The sequence below is a fragment of the Lepus europaeus genome, chromosome 20 (genome assembly GCF_033115175.1).
Source record: "Lepus europaeus isolate LE1 chromosome 20, mLepTim1.pri, whole genome shotgun sequence".
Classification (NCBI taxonomy): Eukaryota; Metazoa; Chordata; class Mammalia; order Lagomorpha; family Leporidae; genus Lepus; species Lepus europaeus.
The window spans coordinates 18312182-18330138 of NC_084846.1; the positions used below are offsets into that span (position 1 = coordinate 18312182).

The window sequence follows — 17957 nt, forward strand, 5'->3', positions numbered from 1 at the left end:
AATAAACCTTGGTATTTTACCTCCCACTAAAAAACAAAACAAAACAAACAAACAAACAAACAAAAAAACCCTCCTATATACTTCAGAATAGCTGGAAGAGAGGATTTTGAAATGTCCCAGGACAAAGAAGTGATGTGTTTAAGTGATGGACATGCTAATTACCCTTTGATCATCGCACACTATATATATGCATCAAAATGACACACTGTACCTCACAAGTGGGCATAACTGCTATGTTTCAGTTCAAAGACGCATAAATACAGTTTACAAAATAATGAAGAAATAAAAACGTGATTTTCTCATGAGACATCTTAAGTCTTCTTTAGTTGATGATGTCAGAATTAACTGGATAAAAGTCTCTTCACTGAAGAGTCATTATAAAAGCATGTGTACTACTACAGAGCCAACTTACTTTATCATCAAAAAAATTACCCAATGCTGAGGATAACAATTCTAAAGAAGTTGATAAATGCATACTTTCCTCTGCAATCACTCTAAGGATTGAAGGGATCCTATGCAGACTATTCTGTTTTTTTCTGTGACCTCATAAATTTATGTACTGTCAAAAATAACTTAAAAATTACTAACTAGGGTTATTATAGCAAAGAGAAATTGATGGATAAGATAGTGACTTAGTTAAGATTTGCACACACAAATAGACACCATTATAACCCAACATCATAATCAGAGGTGTGCATAAATTTGTTCTAAGCTTCCTACATTCAGAAAATAAAACATGACAGCAATGACCCATAAGTCATAAAAAGTAATAAACCTTGATAATCAGAGTTGGGATGAATTTCTAAAAAGTAATGGAAAACATTTATAATATAGATTCTTTTTGGTTACAATAGAGGTTTCATCAGATTATTGTTTAAAAATACCTTTCAAAGCAAGCCAATGACACAGAAATTATGCTTAATTCAATTAAATGAAACTCTAGGGGCCTAAAATAACACAGACAGTCTGTCTTGGGTTAGATAGAAAATTTGAAACGCAGATGAATGGGTGGCTTATATGTTCATCAGGCCACATTCCATATGAGATATTAAAGATTTTTGTGATGTCATTTCCTTTGAGATTGGACAGCAAAGATTTCATGGGTGTGATTGAGGCAAGAACCAAGAATGCATTTCTTAATGAATTCTAGTAAAATCAGTCATCTGTTTTGAGTATCATTTGAGAAGAATTGGTGGTGTCTTTAGAAATTATTTATCTTGGGGCCAGCGCTGTGGCATCGTGGGTAAAGCTGCCGCCTGCAGTGCCAGCATCCCATACGGGTGCCGGTTTGAGTTCCGGCTGCTTCACTTCCTATCCAGCTCTCTGCTATTGCCTGGGAAAGCAGTAGAAGATGGCCCAAGCCCTTGGGCCCCTGCACTCGCATGAGAAATCTGGAAGAAACTCCTGGCTTTGGATTGGCGCAGCTCCAGCTGATGCAGCCAATTGGTGAGTGAACCAGTGGATGGAAGACCTTTCTCTCTTTGTCTCTCCTTCTCTCTGTGTGTAACTCTGACTTTCAAGTAAAATAAATAAATATTTTTTTTAAAAAAAGACATTATTTATCTAGAGTGCTCACAAAAGAGTTGCACAAAAATAGTATTTATTCTCCATTTGTCTGGAGATAGATGAAGTCTTGGAAGGTATCGACATTTCTAAACAGTTATGAATCCTCCTCCAGATGATGGCAAATGGCTTATGGTTGCAATACACTTCAATGGAAAAATTTGCAAGGAAAATATTATAAGTGCCTAAACTCAGTCATATCTATGCACATACATGTATATATATATATATATGTAGATATATACACATACATACATATATATGTATACATCTACATATAAAGGTTTGACAGAGAGAGAGAGAGGGAGAAAGAGAGGAAAGAAACACTCATCTGCTGGTTCACACACCAAATGCCCACAATGACCACAAATGGAATAGATTTTGGTCTCCCCTATGGGTGGTAGGAACCCAATTACTTGAGACATCACCTATACCTTTCAGAGTATTCATCAGCAGGGAGCTGGAGTCAGGAGCTGGCCTAGGGATCAAAGCCAGTCACGTTCACGTGGGTTTGGGGTGAGGAATCAAAGCCAGTCACTCTAAAGTAGGCTGTGAGTATCTGGAGCACTAGGCTAAATGCTCACTCTACAGAGGAATCCTGATGCAAATCCCATCTTGAATGAATTTTAAGCAATAGAAATTTTAAAGATTTTATTTATCTGAGAGCAAGAGAGACAGAGACACAGAGCATTTCTATCTGCTGGTTCACTCCTCAAATGCCAGTAATGGCTGAGGCTAGGCTGAAATGAATCTGGAAGCAAGAACTCAATCCAGACCTCTCAGGTAGTGGTGGGAACCCAGATATTGAGCCATTATTGCTGCCTTCTAAGGTTTGCATTAGCAAGAGGCTGGAGCAGGAATCAGAGCTGAGTATTGAATTCAAGTAATTCTGTGTGGGATGTGGGAATCTTGAGTCTTAACTCACATCTCAACCCCCAATGGCGGCTTTTGATACTACTCCTTTAGTATGATAGATGCCAATGACAACTCCCACTCCAAAAGAAAAGAGAAAAATACTTAAAATGCAATCTGTTTTTTTTTTAATTTATCATATAGCATTTATCTTACAATTAAGGTAGTTTAATTACTGAGTAATGAGTTTTCACCCATTTATTATGGCAATAACCACCACTGAGATCAATTATCTGTGGTAGTCACTCACAGTGCACATTTAGAAAATGGCTGCCATCCAGTCAGTAAAAATGTTTATCCTGGCAATTTCCATTACAAGTGAGCTATTGCTACGGAATTATTTCCTTAAAGTAAAGAACAAGTGTTAGAAATGAGAAAGCTGAGAGGGTGGTATAATTTTTTAAAATTTTATTTTCATCTATTTGAAGGACAATAAATGGGGGGTGGGAAAGAGTAAGAGAGAGAGAGAATTTTTTTGCAGTTGCTGATTCACTCTCCTAATGTCCACAACAGCCAGGTCTTGGCTGTATCAAAGCCAGGCGCCAGGCAATCCACCCATGTCTCCCACATGGCTTGGCGGGGGCCCAAGCATTTGGGCCATATCTGCTGCCTCCCTAAGTGCATTACGAGGAACCTGGATCTGTAAAAGTAATAGCCAGGACTAGAACCAACACTCTAATATGGTAGGCAGACATCCAAGCAGCAGCTTAACCGACTGTGCCACAATACCCGCCCCAGGGGCCTTTTTTTGAATGACACCTGAAAAGATGTTCCAAACATCAGAAGGCTTTAGTTGTGGATTTTGACCTGAGGTTTGTCATGATGCAAGGAGAGATTAGCATCAACCCAGAATTAGGGATCCACGGTCATGAAATAACCAATCTTTGACCACACAGTCAAAGACTAAAGGAAAATCTCAAAAAAACTCAATATCCTAAGTTCTGTCTTTTATATTTTCTAGAATGTGATGGAGATAATATAAATGGCGTTCCCAATGACTGAACTTACACTAATCTTGCTTTTCGTAGAGAACCTTAGCACAAAAATAGTGGGGCAAATTTTTTTTCAAGAAGGAAATGGTATTAAAAAATGAAAAAAATCAAATATTTTGTGAGTAATACTGGTTTTCTTTAAGCAAAAGGCTAAAACTCTACATCAAATAATACAGTGTGGAATTATTCCTGGGACATTAATGAGAGATCACATATTGAAAAGGTTCACAGCCTACCAATTGGAGGACACTAGGTCCTTCTGTGGGCAGTACAACTTTATTAGTTTGTTCAAAGTATGAGTGTTAAATAGGTAATGGATATAATAGTCACTGCATTTACTCAATGATTATAAAGTCCTTTATATGAGGCCAGTACTGTGGCATAGCAGGTAAAGCCACTGCCTGCAGTGCTAGCATCCCATATGGGTACCAGTTCCAGTCCTGGCTGCTCCACTTCCGATCCAGCTCTCTGCTATGGCCTGGGAAAGCAGTACAAGATGGCCCAAGTCTTTGGGTCCCTGCACCTGCATGGAAGACCAGAAGAAGCTCCTGGCTCCTGGATTCGGATAGACGCAGCTCTAGCCGTTGAGGCCAACTGGGGAGTGAACCAGCGGATGGAAGACCTCTCTGTCTCTCTCTCTGCCTCTCCTTCTCTCTCTGTGTAACTCTGACTGTCAAACAAACAAATAAATAAATCTTTAAAAATATATCCTTTATTTATTAGTAAGGCAGGTAAATATCTAAAGTCAAGTTATTCAGCCTGATTTATAAACATTCCCAAGACCCAGAATATTTGAGAACACAGGTGTATTTAGAGAATTATAAGTAGTTCAATCATCCTTGACTTGTGTGTAGCTTGGGTGGCTTGATCCAGTAAAGAGCCTTGTGTACCAAGTTAGAAGTTTTGAAATTCAAATAAGAAATGATATAAATATTTTAAAATCATGTCAGTCTACTCGAGAGGAAGAGAGACAGAGCTTCCCTCTGCTGGTTCCCGTAGTTATCCCACCTGGCTGTCTTGTTCTATAGAAATAATTCTTAACTATGGGTGGATCTTCCTTACTTCCAAGAAGTCATCCTGCATTCCTTTAATCAAGGGAGCTCCCTGCCTCCTAGGTGGCTGATGCGTAACAGGTTCCATATCTTCCAGCTTCTTGCATCCCCTAGACCATCCACACATTTCAAAACAACCAAGTACTACACAGATTGCTTATTGTACTGCTTATCATCTGCTTCACTGGGACATAAACGCTACAAAAGTAAAGACTTGTTTTTGCTTTTTATTGTCTTTCCTTCAGCCAGCAGACTTGCCACAAGCATAATAATTGATATTATCTAATGAATACATTCATTAATACCCTTATATAGTTCCTGGTACACTGTGGTTCTTAATAAATACAAGTTATCATAATTATAATTATATTACTAATAATACAATAGGGCCTCTAGGTTGCATCTCTTCAGGGCTTGGATTCAGAATGGAAAGATGACTTGAATATAAATTAACACAATGGATGAACTAAAGAAACAAGATCCTAATGTGATGAACAATGAGTGTGGCAGCTCTGATACTTGGGACTAGAACCCAGCGATGCACCGACAGAGAGCAGGCTGACATTGTAAAACCAGAAAAGACGCTGGAGGAACCACCCAGAAAAACAGACAGGACCCTGAGAGGTAAGCACGTGTGAAGGATGAAACGGTCGAAACCTGTCAAATACTTGAGAGTGGATATTACCACAGAAATGGCAAGATAGCAAATGTTGAGGTACAAATAATAATTAAAACTGTAGGAATTTTAAACAATTGACATCTTCAGAATCAAGTGCCTAAATGCAACAAAGAGTTGGCAAGCTTGTTAAAAGAAAGATTTTTCAAGCAACACATGTTCTCCACCTCTGATTTTCTCAAAGAAGTGACAACTGAATCATGATTGACATATGTGGCTCAAGGAAAGCAGTCTCCCAGCTGGCTGACAGTGGAAAGCCTTCTACAGGTGGGGCGGTAGTAGATGATGAAGTAGATTCCCTTTCAGTGTGAAATCTGAGATCAACCATGCATGCAAACCATACAATCACTACACCCTTAAAGAAGAATAAATAATGTAGAAATTCTATACGTCCTTTCCCTTTAAGACCACACTGTGAAAGAATAAAAATGGCACAAAATTAACCTAAAATGTATTTTAATATGGTGCTCTTTACTTTTAATTAATTGTATTTATTGTGGGATGTTTAATGCATCTTAAATTTCAGGAAAGGAAATTTAGAATCAGCTATTGCTATCCTCAGCAATACAAGATATATTTTCTTTCCCTCTATCTTTGTGGTTTAGGATTTGAAGAGTTCTTAACAATTTTGCTCAATAAAGGCATTTAAAATACAACTAGTATTTTGCAGATAATTACAAAATGAATCACAAGTGGGTGAAAATTGAGTGATTGGATTAATTTCTAGGTTGACCTTTAGAAAAGCATTTGTCTAACATGTCTTACATGTAATATTTTTATCATATCAAGTTCCAAGCATTTCTTTCCATGTTGATTTGGCAAATGAAAAGTACATTATGGACATAAAAACAGTTTTGTATAAAAACTTTCACTTTATTGATAATTTAGGCTTTAAACGGAAACAGGAATAAGAAGATAGTCTTTGAATACTTGTTTCTGTCCTTACCAAGGTTTGTGCTTTTCAGAGTTACATTACTCATATATTTTTCACTTCTGTAGTTATTGAGTTGAGTACCTATTTTGCAGGTAAATTGATTGTTCAATAAAAAATTAAAAACAGCTAATGGCAATGCATATTTTTCACAAAGGCCGTATCATCATTTTAGGTTGCCTCTGGTCTAGATGAGAGACCTCACCACAGCAGATATATAATCTGCATCCCCAGCAAAATTGCCACAAAGAAAAACTCGATGATTCTGGGAAGCTGGATCTATAAAATAAGTAAAATATACAAGTGTCCTGCCTGCGCACTTTCTCATAAATACAGCTTGGCTCAGTGATACGGCCTGAGTCAGCTCCAGCCCTGGCCCACCTTGCAGGAAGGTGTGCTGTGACCAGGAGGAGCAAGGCAGTACGGCGGGCAGTGGTGACGTGGTTCAGCTCTGCCCCGTTCTGCTGGGATCACTGAGAAGCTAGTGCTGGCAGCGCTGTGTGGCATAGCCTGCAGTTTGGTCCTAAGTGGCCCTGGGTCACGGCAGAAGGAGAAGGGGACACTCACCAGCACCACCGGGCAGATTGTTGTGGGAGGTAAAATATGGTCCTTCAGCGGTCCACAGTCACACTCGGGTTTGAGGTGAGAGGCGCACTTGTTATGCAGCTGGAAAAGAGGGGGCAGACCATGTTTAAAGGGAGATACAGCAAACACACTCAAAGTCCATGAAGAGAGCTATGAGAACAAACACATGGGATCCTAAACGGATTCACATTGCATGAGCCCTGCTAGCACTACCTTAAATAAACTGTGTAGCAACTTCTGCGACCTAGCCTACATATCCTTCATATCTCAGAAACGTTGGTATTAAGAATGCACTTACATTTTGGGTTGAAAAACCCTGATTTCTTTAATAAACTCACATCCTTATCCACTTCAGCATTCTGTTTGCCTGAAACACTGCACCGTGGATGCTTTTTTTTTTTTTTTTTTTTTGACCCTCCTGTTTTCTCAAAGTCACTCCAAAGTGCACAGCTCAGTATGTGGCATAATTGATCCCATCATTAGCTTTAACTTTGTAATTCAATATGTAAATGCAACCCGAGATTCCTCTCAGTAGGAGCAGGATATAAATAAAATAAGATGATTATGATGATAAAATTTTAACTTTATATTGTATTTATCAGCTCTACATTAAGTTCCTGTATCATCATATAATATACTATGTGTTTTTCAATACATATGAAACCAAACTTGTTTTTTTTTTTATCAACCTTGGTCATTAGTTTAAATTAAAGCATTATAGCATAGTGTATTAAAGAGTGGTGTTTCTAAATTGAGGTGGCAGTTTCTGTTGGAATCTCACAGATTTGATAAAATAACTCTTGCTCAGAGGCATGTAAGCTTTGCAGTCTCCTTTTCTGCTTGTCAATTTAACATGAACCACTCTTACTGTAGAAAATCATGCATTTAAAAATAAAAAAAATAATGTCATATTGTAAACAAAACAGAGTCCATCAGTTTTCAGTTTGGAACTGAAACCCACCCCATGTGAAAGCCTGGGCTACATTAATTTCCACAATAAACTTACCTTGTCAAGGGGTTAAATAGCAGAACTAAGCACAAGAATCTGGCGAGTGTTGATCTGCTATTGACCACATAACAGCGTGGGAGGGTGATTTCCATAATCCTAGAATCTGATATATTTGTTACACTAACTCTCCAAGAGTTAGGCCACTGGTACTATAATTATAGCCTATTAGTCTGCATTACATGACACAAAATTTCTATGTATAATAATCCGTAAGGAACAGCTCTGCCTCTCAGTGGCTTATAAACTTGTTTCTAGAAGGTGGTTTAATCTTCTCATGAGGCACTGCTGATCTTGGTCGAGAGTTAAGACTGGCTGAATACTCATGTATGACAGAACTCAATAAAGTAACACTGGGCAAATAAAAATTAATAGTTTCCTCCAAATAAGACCAGTGACTCATTGTAAAATACATTATTCGTTTATTGGACTTAATCAACGATTTTCTTAGACTCAACCATGGTCCTGGATATTTGGATTTTGACATAATAGATGATTAAGCATTGTAGAATGAACTGGGTTTCCCCCAAAAAGGTATGGGAACGTCCTCACTCCTGGTACTTGTGTATATCTGGAAATAGGGTTTGGTAGATGTATTCACATGGAGGCACAGTCATGTGGGATTAGGCTGGGTCCTATTTCAAAGTTTAACATCCTAATAAGAAGAGGAGAATTTGGAAAGAGACAGAGACACAGGAGGCAGAAGGACACACAATGACACAGGTGGAGAAGGAAAGGATGTAGTTAACAGCTTACGATGCCAAGGGTTTCTGGAAACCTCTAGAAACAAGGCAGAGACAATGGGTACTTCCCCAAAGCCTCGGAGAAGGTGGAACTGCTGTCACCTTGCCTTTAACCTCCATGACAGCGAGAGAAGAAATCTGCTGTCTAGGGTACCTTGTGTATCAGCCGTGGGAACTGAGTGTGCTAGATACTGTGAAAACTGGACGAAAGCCCATAGCAGACTAGGTATCCAAGAGCTCAGGATGGTTGCCACAGAGAAAAAGCTTTTGCCTTTGATCTCACACAATTGTGAAACTGAGAATGCAGATTCAATGGACCATCCATAAATAGCAATGCCTAAGAAATCTGTGTGCATACTGATGGAGAAAGCGAGGAATTTTTAGTCTTGGCTACAAGACAAAGCCACATGTGTGAGTGAAGGTCAGTGCAGAAGTGCACCGAGTGTCCTGCTTGTTCTGGTCACAGATGCTCAGTCTAGGATCTCAGTTTCCAGCCCACCTCCATCCCAAGAGCTCCAAAGAATTTGCTAGTGATAGGATACAGGTGAGCAACATCTCCACCCCTGTGATTTGAGAGCTACAAGGCAGAAGAGAAATGGCAACAATAAAACAAGTTGAGAGGCAAACTTTTTTTTTTTTTTTTTGGCATGTGAGCTATTTCACCAGTCAGCAGGAAGAAAATAGGACTCAATCATGCAAACTCTTCATAGTCAGGCTGAGAATTCCAAAGTACAGCTCCTGGCTGTTGGTTCACACAAAGCATTGGCTTCTACAGAACGAAATGAAAGCCAAGTGGGTTCTCCGGGTCATTCACCACTCCCACCACCTCCCGGAGTGTTGCTGGGCATCTGTGAGACATCCCTGCCAAAATGTATCATGTAGCTAGGTTTGTAAGAGGGTTGGTTACCATGTTAGACTCAGTGAAACATGGACACATTGTGCAAGAAAATTCTCCTAACTGGGAAGGCTGCATTTGCTAGGGATGCAGGGATGCAGGGACGCCTTATGTTTCATTCAGAGTGGACTGAGTCAGCTGGTCAACACATTTGTGTGCCTAACATGATTTGTGGCCAGGGGTGTCAAAGCTGAGGATATCATGTTAGCAGCATCCATCGATTAACAGCTGAGGGTCAAGCACACATCACAGGTCTAACAGGTGATCCTAGTGCTCAGAGAACAAAATACGTCGAACACTCAGGTCTCTATTGAGCGTGAATGTGAACATCATCTTTGATGTGACCTAAAATTTCTGTAAAAATAAAGTTTCCATTCTTTTAATAAAAAATAAATATCAGCCCAATACATATTTTTATAGAATTCAAAAGCCAGATAAATTTGTGCTAGCCCTCTGGTGATATGCTGTTTCCTGATGCTTATGTATAGTGTTCACTGGTTCAAAGTTCGTTGAGCTTTGCTACGGGTCAGATAGGGATACTGATCGCCATGTGTGAACATGGTACACATTAACAAGGTATTGTAGCTTGTCAAGGTGACATTTCCTGGCAGGAATATAGCAAAAGATCCAGATGGGCCCTGCTCACTGTCAGATGCCGAAGGTGGACAGCTGTCCCAACGACAACCCAGACCTCAAATTTGAGAAAACCTAAACCTGAGAATCCTCACCGAGAATGCAAATAACATAAGCACTGATGAACCTGCCTCTGAAGAGAAAACAAAAACAAAACCAGTCAGTGCACAAGGGAAAAGCAATTATTGCCTGTTTTTGAAATTTTAAATAAGATATTGAGCATGTGTTTGGCCAGTGGCTACGCTGTTGGTTAAAACACCCACATCTCATATTGGAGTGACTGGGTTTAATCCCCAGTTCTGGTTTCTGAATGTCACTTTCTGTGATGGCTCAAGTAGCCTGGCCCCTGACACCCACGTGGGAGACTCTGATGAGTTCCTGACTTCCAGTTCAACTCAGCCATTGCAGGCATTTGAGAAGTGAAACAGTCCTTTTGTCTGTCTGTCTATCCTCCCTTCTTCTCTCTTGCTTTCTCTCTCACTCACTTGCCCTCTCAAATAAATAAAAATAAAGTTTGATCTCAGTTTTCCTTGTATTTTTTAAAAGTAACCTATAGACAACCTCAAATTATCATTCTTTAAATGTGCTTAGACATTCGCCTGTGCTGTGAGGGATTCAACCTCTTAGCCAGGAATGTCATGTGATCCCAACCAAGCTTTTCCTGGAGGTGAATGAAACACTTGAAATAATTTCAGAGCGTATGAAACACTCACTGGCACCTAATTGAGACTCAGGTCTATGTTTGCTTGAAGCTGGTGTCTCAAGTTAGGAAGAAAAAGGAAGTGTGTAAGTGCATATGTGTGTGTCTACATATTCATGGATGGAGCTGAAAAAAAAAAGTAGAGGTACTGGTCAGAGAAGAACATAGTAGAATCTACAAACCAAAAAGAGGAAAAGCAGAAAATAAATTCTCATACAAACTTAGAGGGTGAAAAAAAAAAAAGAAACATTAAATCACTGTGTTCCAAAAAAAACTCAGTGGCGTGAATAGAAGGAAGAAATTTGGTGGTTGCCACGTTTTATTGGCCCTAACAATCATACTTTGCAATTTCAGGCTGCTTTCTAAATGCCAGCATTTGCCAAAGCACAAACTCTTCTGTGGCTTTGGACACTTAAACATTACGATTAGGAGTTTACAATGTTGGTACAAAGGGGTTTCCTATATGCTAAAGTTAGTTAATAATTTATATTATAAAATAGGCATTCTTTAACTTAGTCCCCACAAAATGTATCATCCTCATATTCTGGGAAGCCCTGCCCGACCGTGGATGGTTCATCTGACCAGGAGTGATGCACAGCTCTGCACAGGATGCCGAGGAAATGCTCCCGGCAGAAATGAACAGGTGTAAGCAGCAGGATCCCAAGGATGGCAGCCGGCAAGCGAGAGATGCCAGAGAGGAACAAGGAGACAAACTCCCTGGCTCTGTGGACTGAAATACAAAGCACAGAAAACTGGTGGCCTAAAGGTTAGGAGACAGTTTTCTACTGTTCTGCAGAGACTTTTTCTGTTTCTATTTTTTTAGATTGCTTAGATTGACAAAAGGAGGTAAAACTCCATTCAAAAACTCTGTCTTTATAACCTACATGAAGGCAAAAACTGGTAGAATACCAAGAAGTGCAAGGTACTAACTGAAAAATAGGTATGAAGATTTTTATCTTAAGCATTTGTTTAAACTTGCTTGCCTATCTGATGCAGATCTGAGCATTAACTGCAGGATATTTTTAAACAAAATTAAAATAGGACCTAGGTTTGAAATTCCCTATGTCACTTTCAGGAGAATGATGCCTGTGACATCCAAGTGAACCCACTGAAGAATTCCTGTGAGCCTGCACTGCAGCCAGAGCTCTTTGGGTGATCAGGAAATAAAATGTGGGTTGTGGAGCTGCAGCTGGAGCAGAATGCAGTCTGACCAAGTCCACAAGGAAAGTGTGAAGATGCCAAACCAATGGAGGGCATTTCATTTCAGTCTTTCCTCTCAGTGTGGAAGGAAAGGAAAAAAAAATCCCAAAACAAAACAAACCAAAGTACTTGTATCAAGGAAGATAAGGGACTTAACCTTATCCCTTAGATATAGATGAGAGTTAAGACATATGCATTCAAGGGCAAGGGGTTAGCAAAATAAGAGGCAGTGGATAGCTTTCTCATGGGGCTAACAGGTGCACAAAGCCACAGTACTATTAAATTAGCATCCTGTGCTTAGGTCTTGGTCTGATTTGTGAGAAGTTAAAAACCAAGCTGAAGTTGGGGAGACTTTGAGGGCTGCATTTATTATCACAGAGCTATTATGGGTTGCTGAAGAAGGCATATGATAACAAACTAGTATTTTCAGAAGAGGGTTCTGGAGGTGGAACGCAGCCTGTATCATAGGAAAAGTACCTTCTGTTAGGGAGGTAAGCCAAGAGATTCCGACTCCACTCTAGCCAAGGGGTGCTAAGAGCTTGCACGAGGCTGTGAATGTGGAGGAAAAACTCAGATGGGAGAGAGGTATTTCAGGGAGGGAATGTCAAGGCTTAGTAGTAGGTGCCACATGAGATGAAGGTGCAAGGCAAGGGAAGGGAAATTCACTCTATTTCCAGTGGCTGGGAGAATGACGACCCTGTGTCTGATGAGACAGTTGACGTTGTTGCTGTTTACTACTATAAATCATATCTGTGAGTCTGAATCAATCAGCCTGACTTAGGATCTTGTGGGATTCTGGGCACATGATTCTAGATATTTCCAGGATGTGTAGGTATTAGTCCACATGTTCCATGACCCTAGATCCTTCCAGAGGTAAGACAGAATTTTCAAGACTATGCACAGAGCACCTTGTGGGCATTGGGAGCTGGTTTTGTGAACCTACATGGTACTTCACCTGATTGTCACTATACAATTTTTTAATGGGCTTTTCTTTATTTATTTGAAAGGCAGAGTGATGGAGAAGAAGGAGAGAGAGAGAGAGAGGAAGAAAGAGAGAGAGAGAGAGAGAGAGAGATCTTCTGTCTGCTTGTTCATTTCCCAAATGGCCACAACAGCCAGCTCTGAGTCAGGTTGAAACCAGGAACCAGGAACCCCATCTGTGTCTCGCATGTGAATGACAGGGGTTTCAAGTGCTTGGGTCATCATCTGCTGCTCTCCCAGGTGTATGAGCAGGGAGTTGGGCAGAAGCAGGTGCTAGCAGGTGCTCTGATATGGGATGCTCGCATCCCAAACAGCAGCTTAATCTACTGTGCCACAATGCCAGCCCCACTGAGGACTTCTTGCCTGTTTCTGAAATTTTCAGTAAAACACTGACTGGGGGTTTGGCCAGTGGTCAAGCTGTTGGTTAACACACCTGTATCCCATATTGCAATCCACAGATCAGGCTTCTGATTCTAGCTTTTTGCTAATGCACACCCTTGGGAGGCAGCAGTCATGGCTCAAGCAGTTGTGTCCCTGTTTCTTACTGAGAACTTAACTACGTGTGAAGTCCTATGCTTTTCTCCCATTTAATCCTTGCAACAATCCTATAGCATGAGCACCATTAACTCTATAAATCAACAGACTGGCCAAAAGTAATTAGATCCATGGCCCAAGATGACACAACCATTATGTGACAGAGACCATGTTAACATTCTGATTGATCTGACTTAGAATAATCAAGCCACTGAAAAGGTCTATATAAATGGGAGTAATGACATTCAGAAAAACCCTGAAGTGAAGCCATGCTTCATACAGTTTCTGTGCAACTGAAGGCCTGCAGAATCCACTCCCAAAGGCGTCCCTCCTGCTGACATCTCACAGCCTGCTCAAACCTCTCATGACTTCTGCTAGCTCTTTGTCAGATGAGTGGCACTCTCTGGAGACTAGAAAGACAGATCGAAACAGGTTCTGCTGTTTAGAGGCAATCACTGCATAGTCTTTAACCAAGAGCACATCCGTTGATATTAACATGATCATACAATGGCCTAAGAGAAAAACATGCACTAATCCTATATAAAGATACTGGGTTCATGTGTTCTGTTTAGCCTAGGCTAAATACAATCAATAAATTAATACACATGTCCCTACAGTTGCTTAAAATTAAAAATCTAAATTTATACAGAGGCTGAAGGCATTTAAGAGAAGGCAGTACATTTTTTTTTCTGGGGATGACATATTTTTGTTAATTGTGCAAGTCTTGTTGCAACAACTAAAGGCTCATGGGACATCTGTGAACAATGCTGAGCTTGGCCAAACGCCTTAGGGATCAGGGGGCTGAGGAAGAGGCAGACCTGATTCCTCTTTTGTTTTGCTTTTTCTCCGACTCTGCATTAACCCCCTCAGAGCCCCCCAGTTAGCTGGGTTTCTTAAATGGAACTTGGGATTTTTTTTCCTAGTTTATTTTTCATTCCAGGGTTTTAAGATATTTCCAGTTTATGCCATGTTTGTCATGGTGTCAAGTGAAGTCATCCTCAGGTGTTCACTGATCTTGAGTATGGGAATAAACTGTTATGGACTCATTGCTTTAACGGATGGGAAAATAAACTCTCTAGATTTTGATGTGTGTTTTATGAAGGGTGACCCCTCTTTCTTGTCAAAGAAGGCAGCCTATTCCTTGGAAGGCAAAAGTCAAGATCAAACCAAAGAAACATGTGCAACTGTTAAGAGGCAGGGCTAGTTGTAGTTTTTGGAGTCACTGATAAAAGGACCCATCCAGCTCTCTGCTGTGGCCTGGGGGGTGCAGTGGAGGATGGCCCAAGAGCTTGGCCCCTGCACCCGCGTGGGAGACCAGGAGAAGCACCTGGCTCCTGGCTTTGGATCAGCGCAGTGCGGTGGCTGCAGCACACCGGCCGCAGTGGCCATTGGAGGGTGAACCAACGGCAAAGGAAGATCTTTCTCTCTGTCTCTGTCTCTCTCTCACTGTCCACTCTGCCTGTCAAAAAGAAAAAAAAAAAGAAACAGAGTTAGGAAAACTAAATGGAATATATAGCAGGGAAAGAAAGAACTTTCAAGATGCCTTGATGATCAGGAAGAGACTAGTAACCACAGGAAGTTGCAAAGACAGTGGCCCCCACAGAATGGAGGGCAGGAGGCAGGCTTCATGGAGAATCAATGGGGGAAGGAGCAAAAGAAACAATAGGAAAATTCTAGAAGCTCTACATGTTATCTCATTGGGAGAGGCAGCAAGACAGGTTTTTTGAGTGTTCAAGGTGATTACCCCTTTAAAATCACTGATTTTGTTTAAACAATAAAAGAGAAATAAATTGGTAACAGTAAACCTAAGACATTATATGTGAAGTTTATAAAGAATGGACCAATAATTAGAAACACAAATAATGCATAAATGCTGATATTCTCTAATTTCAGTTTACGTTAAGGCTAAAGCATACCTAGCAACAGATGCATTGTGTGGATAAAATATAAGAAACAAGTTCCTAAAGATGTGAAACAAAAGCTATGCATTTTTGAAGTTAAATAAAAAAAAAACTCTACATTTTAAAGATGCATAAGTGCTTCAAAACTGAAAAACAAAATGAAATAGCTTTATTCTTGTTGAACGCTGAGAATTCTTTTTGAGTAATTCATGTGTGCAATTTAAATCAGTTAGAAATTTTATTATTTTATATATATTATACTATAACAAACACTTCAAAAATAGTCCTTCATAATTGAGAAAATTTCAAGTGTAATTGAGCAGTGGTCGAAAACAACTGAAAAACCTGTGCTCATTTAAGAAAAAGTACTTATTGTATTTTTAAACATAAGTCAAGATTTGATTTTCCATTATTCTATGTGAATGTGTGCTTGAGAAAATTGTTTTACTGGTGTGTTGGGTGTAGGATGGTGGAGGGTGCTATTGGGAATGCATTTGCTTAACTGCCCATTACTGTTTATTCAGACCAAAGCAAGCACATTATCCCAGAAACAGAAGTACTCAAACACTGTGCTAGAAAAAAAAAAAAAAAAAGTCCAGTCCCACAAAGGCTTTTGTGCTACATTTACCAAACAACTGGTTTCAATGACGTGTGTTCTAATGAATCTTCAGACATCCAACATAAAACACTAGCAAAGCAAATAACAGCTGAGTCTGAAAGTTACTTCAAGCCACTTTTGACAATCGTCCAAACCAATGGGTCCCAAAGTCTCCCAAGACAAATTTACCTCTTCTTTCTTAACTGCCAATACTACTGGCAACTAGCATTTCTATCTACACGTGTCTCTTGTTCTCCCATCTGTGATGTACCCGAAGGAACAAAGCAACAATACATCGGGAAGCAGGGAAACGATGGCTTCTCAGACGCTCCAATAGCCTATAACATAAACTCATTTGCATTTCTACCTAACCATGTGGTCAAGGATAATTTGCTTAACTGTTTTTGACCCTAGTGGCTTCACGGTGCAACTAAATATTTGGACCACATTTTTCATACGTCCTCTAAGCCCATGGATCTTGCGAATAAATCAATTTATAATATTTAAGACAGAAGACTCTCACAGAAGACTATTTGCAAATTTCACATATTCACAGAAGAATATTCACACTATTGAAGACAAAAGAATCTCAAGATAGGGATGAAGGGTAGAAGGAAAGCTGAGGTCCACCCAATCAGTATCCTATACTCAGTGCCATCCCCCTGCTGTGGCCTCTAGTAGCTGCCTGGTACCTCCAGAGTCCCAAGGAACCCAGTCTGAAAACTGTGTGACGATGGCATCTCAGATTGTCATCAGCCCTGAGAGTGTGGATTCTATGAGGACCAATGTGACTCTGATTCTTGGAAGCCAGATGGACCAAGAAGCTTCCATAGGTTTGTGCTAACTTATCCTAAGGTTCAGGAAGCTCTTTCGAGCAGGGCCTGCAGTGATGTGGGAGACACAGCATTCAAAGTGATGCACTGTGGGATTTATTTCTGTTGCTACTCACGGTGATCTGACACCACACACAATGCAGCCCCGTCAGACCCTGGTAGCATTTGACCGTTTTGTGGCATTTATCACATTTGGTTGGGCAGTTGCCTTCCACCCAGTAATGGTGCATGACCTGGAAAAGAAACACAGCACGGGGTCAGCAGGAGGCTCCCACCATAGCCACCCTGGGGAAACAGGCACGCCCCCACACTCACATCCGTGTTCTTTTTGGATTTCACGTAAGTCTTGATGCAGGAGGGCGGGGCTCGAGCCACACAGCGCTCGTGGACCGTGTACTTGCAGACTGAAAGGAAACAGGTACACAAACTCAGAGCTAATCCGGGTCCTGATTGCAATTTTATGAGAAAAGAATGACATTAACAGAACCTCATTTCATATCCACTGCTCCCTAATCAATCCAATCAGCCACATCAAGGGAAAGTCCAAGCCGACTGTTTCTAGCATGGAATACAAAAGGCCAATTAGTACAGGAAATATTAAGCATGTGAAAAACCAAGACTCCTCCATCATGGCATAGCAGGAAATGCTTAATTAAATCAGTCCTCACTCAGATTTTTCACAATAATTCCCAGATGACAAAAATATTAAAGACAAATTGATGACTGCCAAATGGCTTGGTGTCATTTGCTAGAGAGAGGAGATCTATATTTCATAAAGTATAGGCATGAGAGCAGCTGGTGGGTATGGGAATAGATGCTCGCGAGTTTATGTTATTTTGTCTATTGATTTATCTGAACCCTAAATGGCTGATTGAGTCTGCTTGTAGGGGACTAGATTTCGTCATACATGTCAGGTTGTCAACAGAAGCTCACCCTTCTGTTTCTGTCACGATATTGTCCAGCAGGCTTAGCCAAGCAGCACATAGTTTACCACAAGCAACATTAAGTTTACATGCAAATATGTATATAGACATACATATAAACATATATGTATGCATATGGAATCCAAAAGTTCATGGAAAATGGAATTAACATGAGTTTATTTTGGCACAAAAATTTTAATATTCATACACATGTCTTTTCCTTTTTTAAAAATGTTATTTAAGGTATACACATTTCATATATACAGATTTAGGAACATGGTGACATTTTAATGACCCCT

General features: G+C 40.2%; 1 protein-coding gene across 6 annotated transcripts in view; it reads right to left on the reverse strand.

The window, feature by feature from the left end:
• Positions 1-17957, reverse strand: part of DGKB (diacylglycerol kinase beta) — a 690527-nt gene that overhangs the window by 495165 nt on the left and 177405 nt on the right. For all 6 annotated transcript variants that reach the window (XM_062178201.1, XM_062178199.1, XM_062178197.1 and 3 more), the window contains 3 exons: positions 17051-17139; positions 16852-16968; positions 6694-6792 (listed from right to left, as the gene is read on the reverse strand). In XM_062178201.1, the coding sequence (XP_062034185.1) occupies positions 6694-6792; positions 16852-16968; positions 17051-17139 (305 nt within the window). The remainder of the gene's footprint in view (positions 1-6693; positions 6793-16851; positions 16969-17050; positions 17140-17957) is intronic.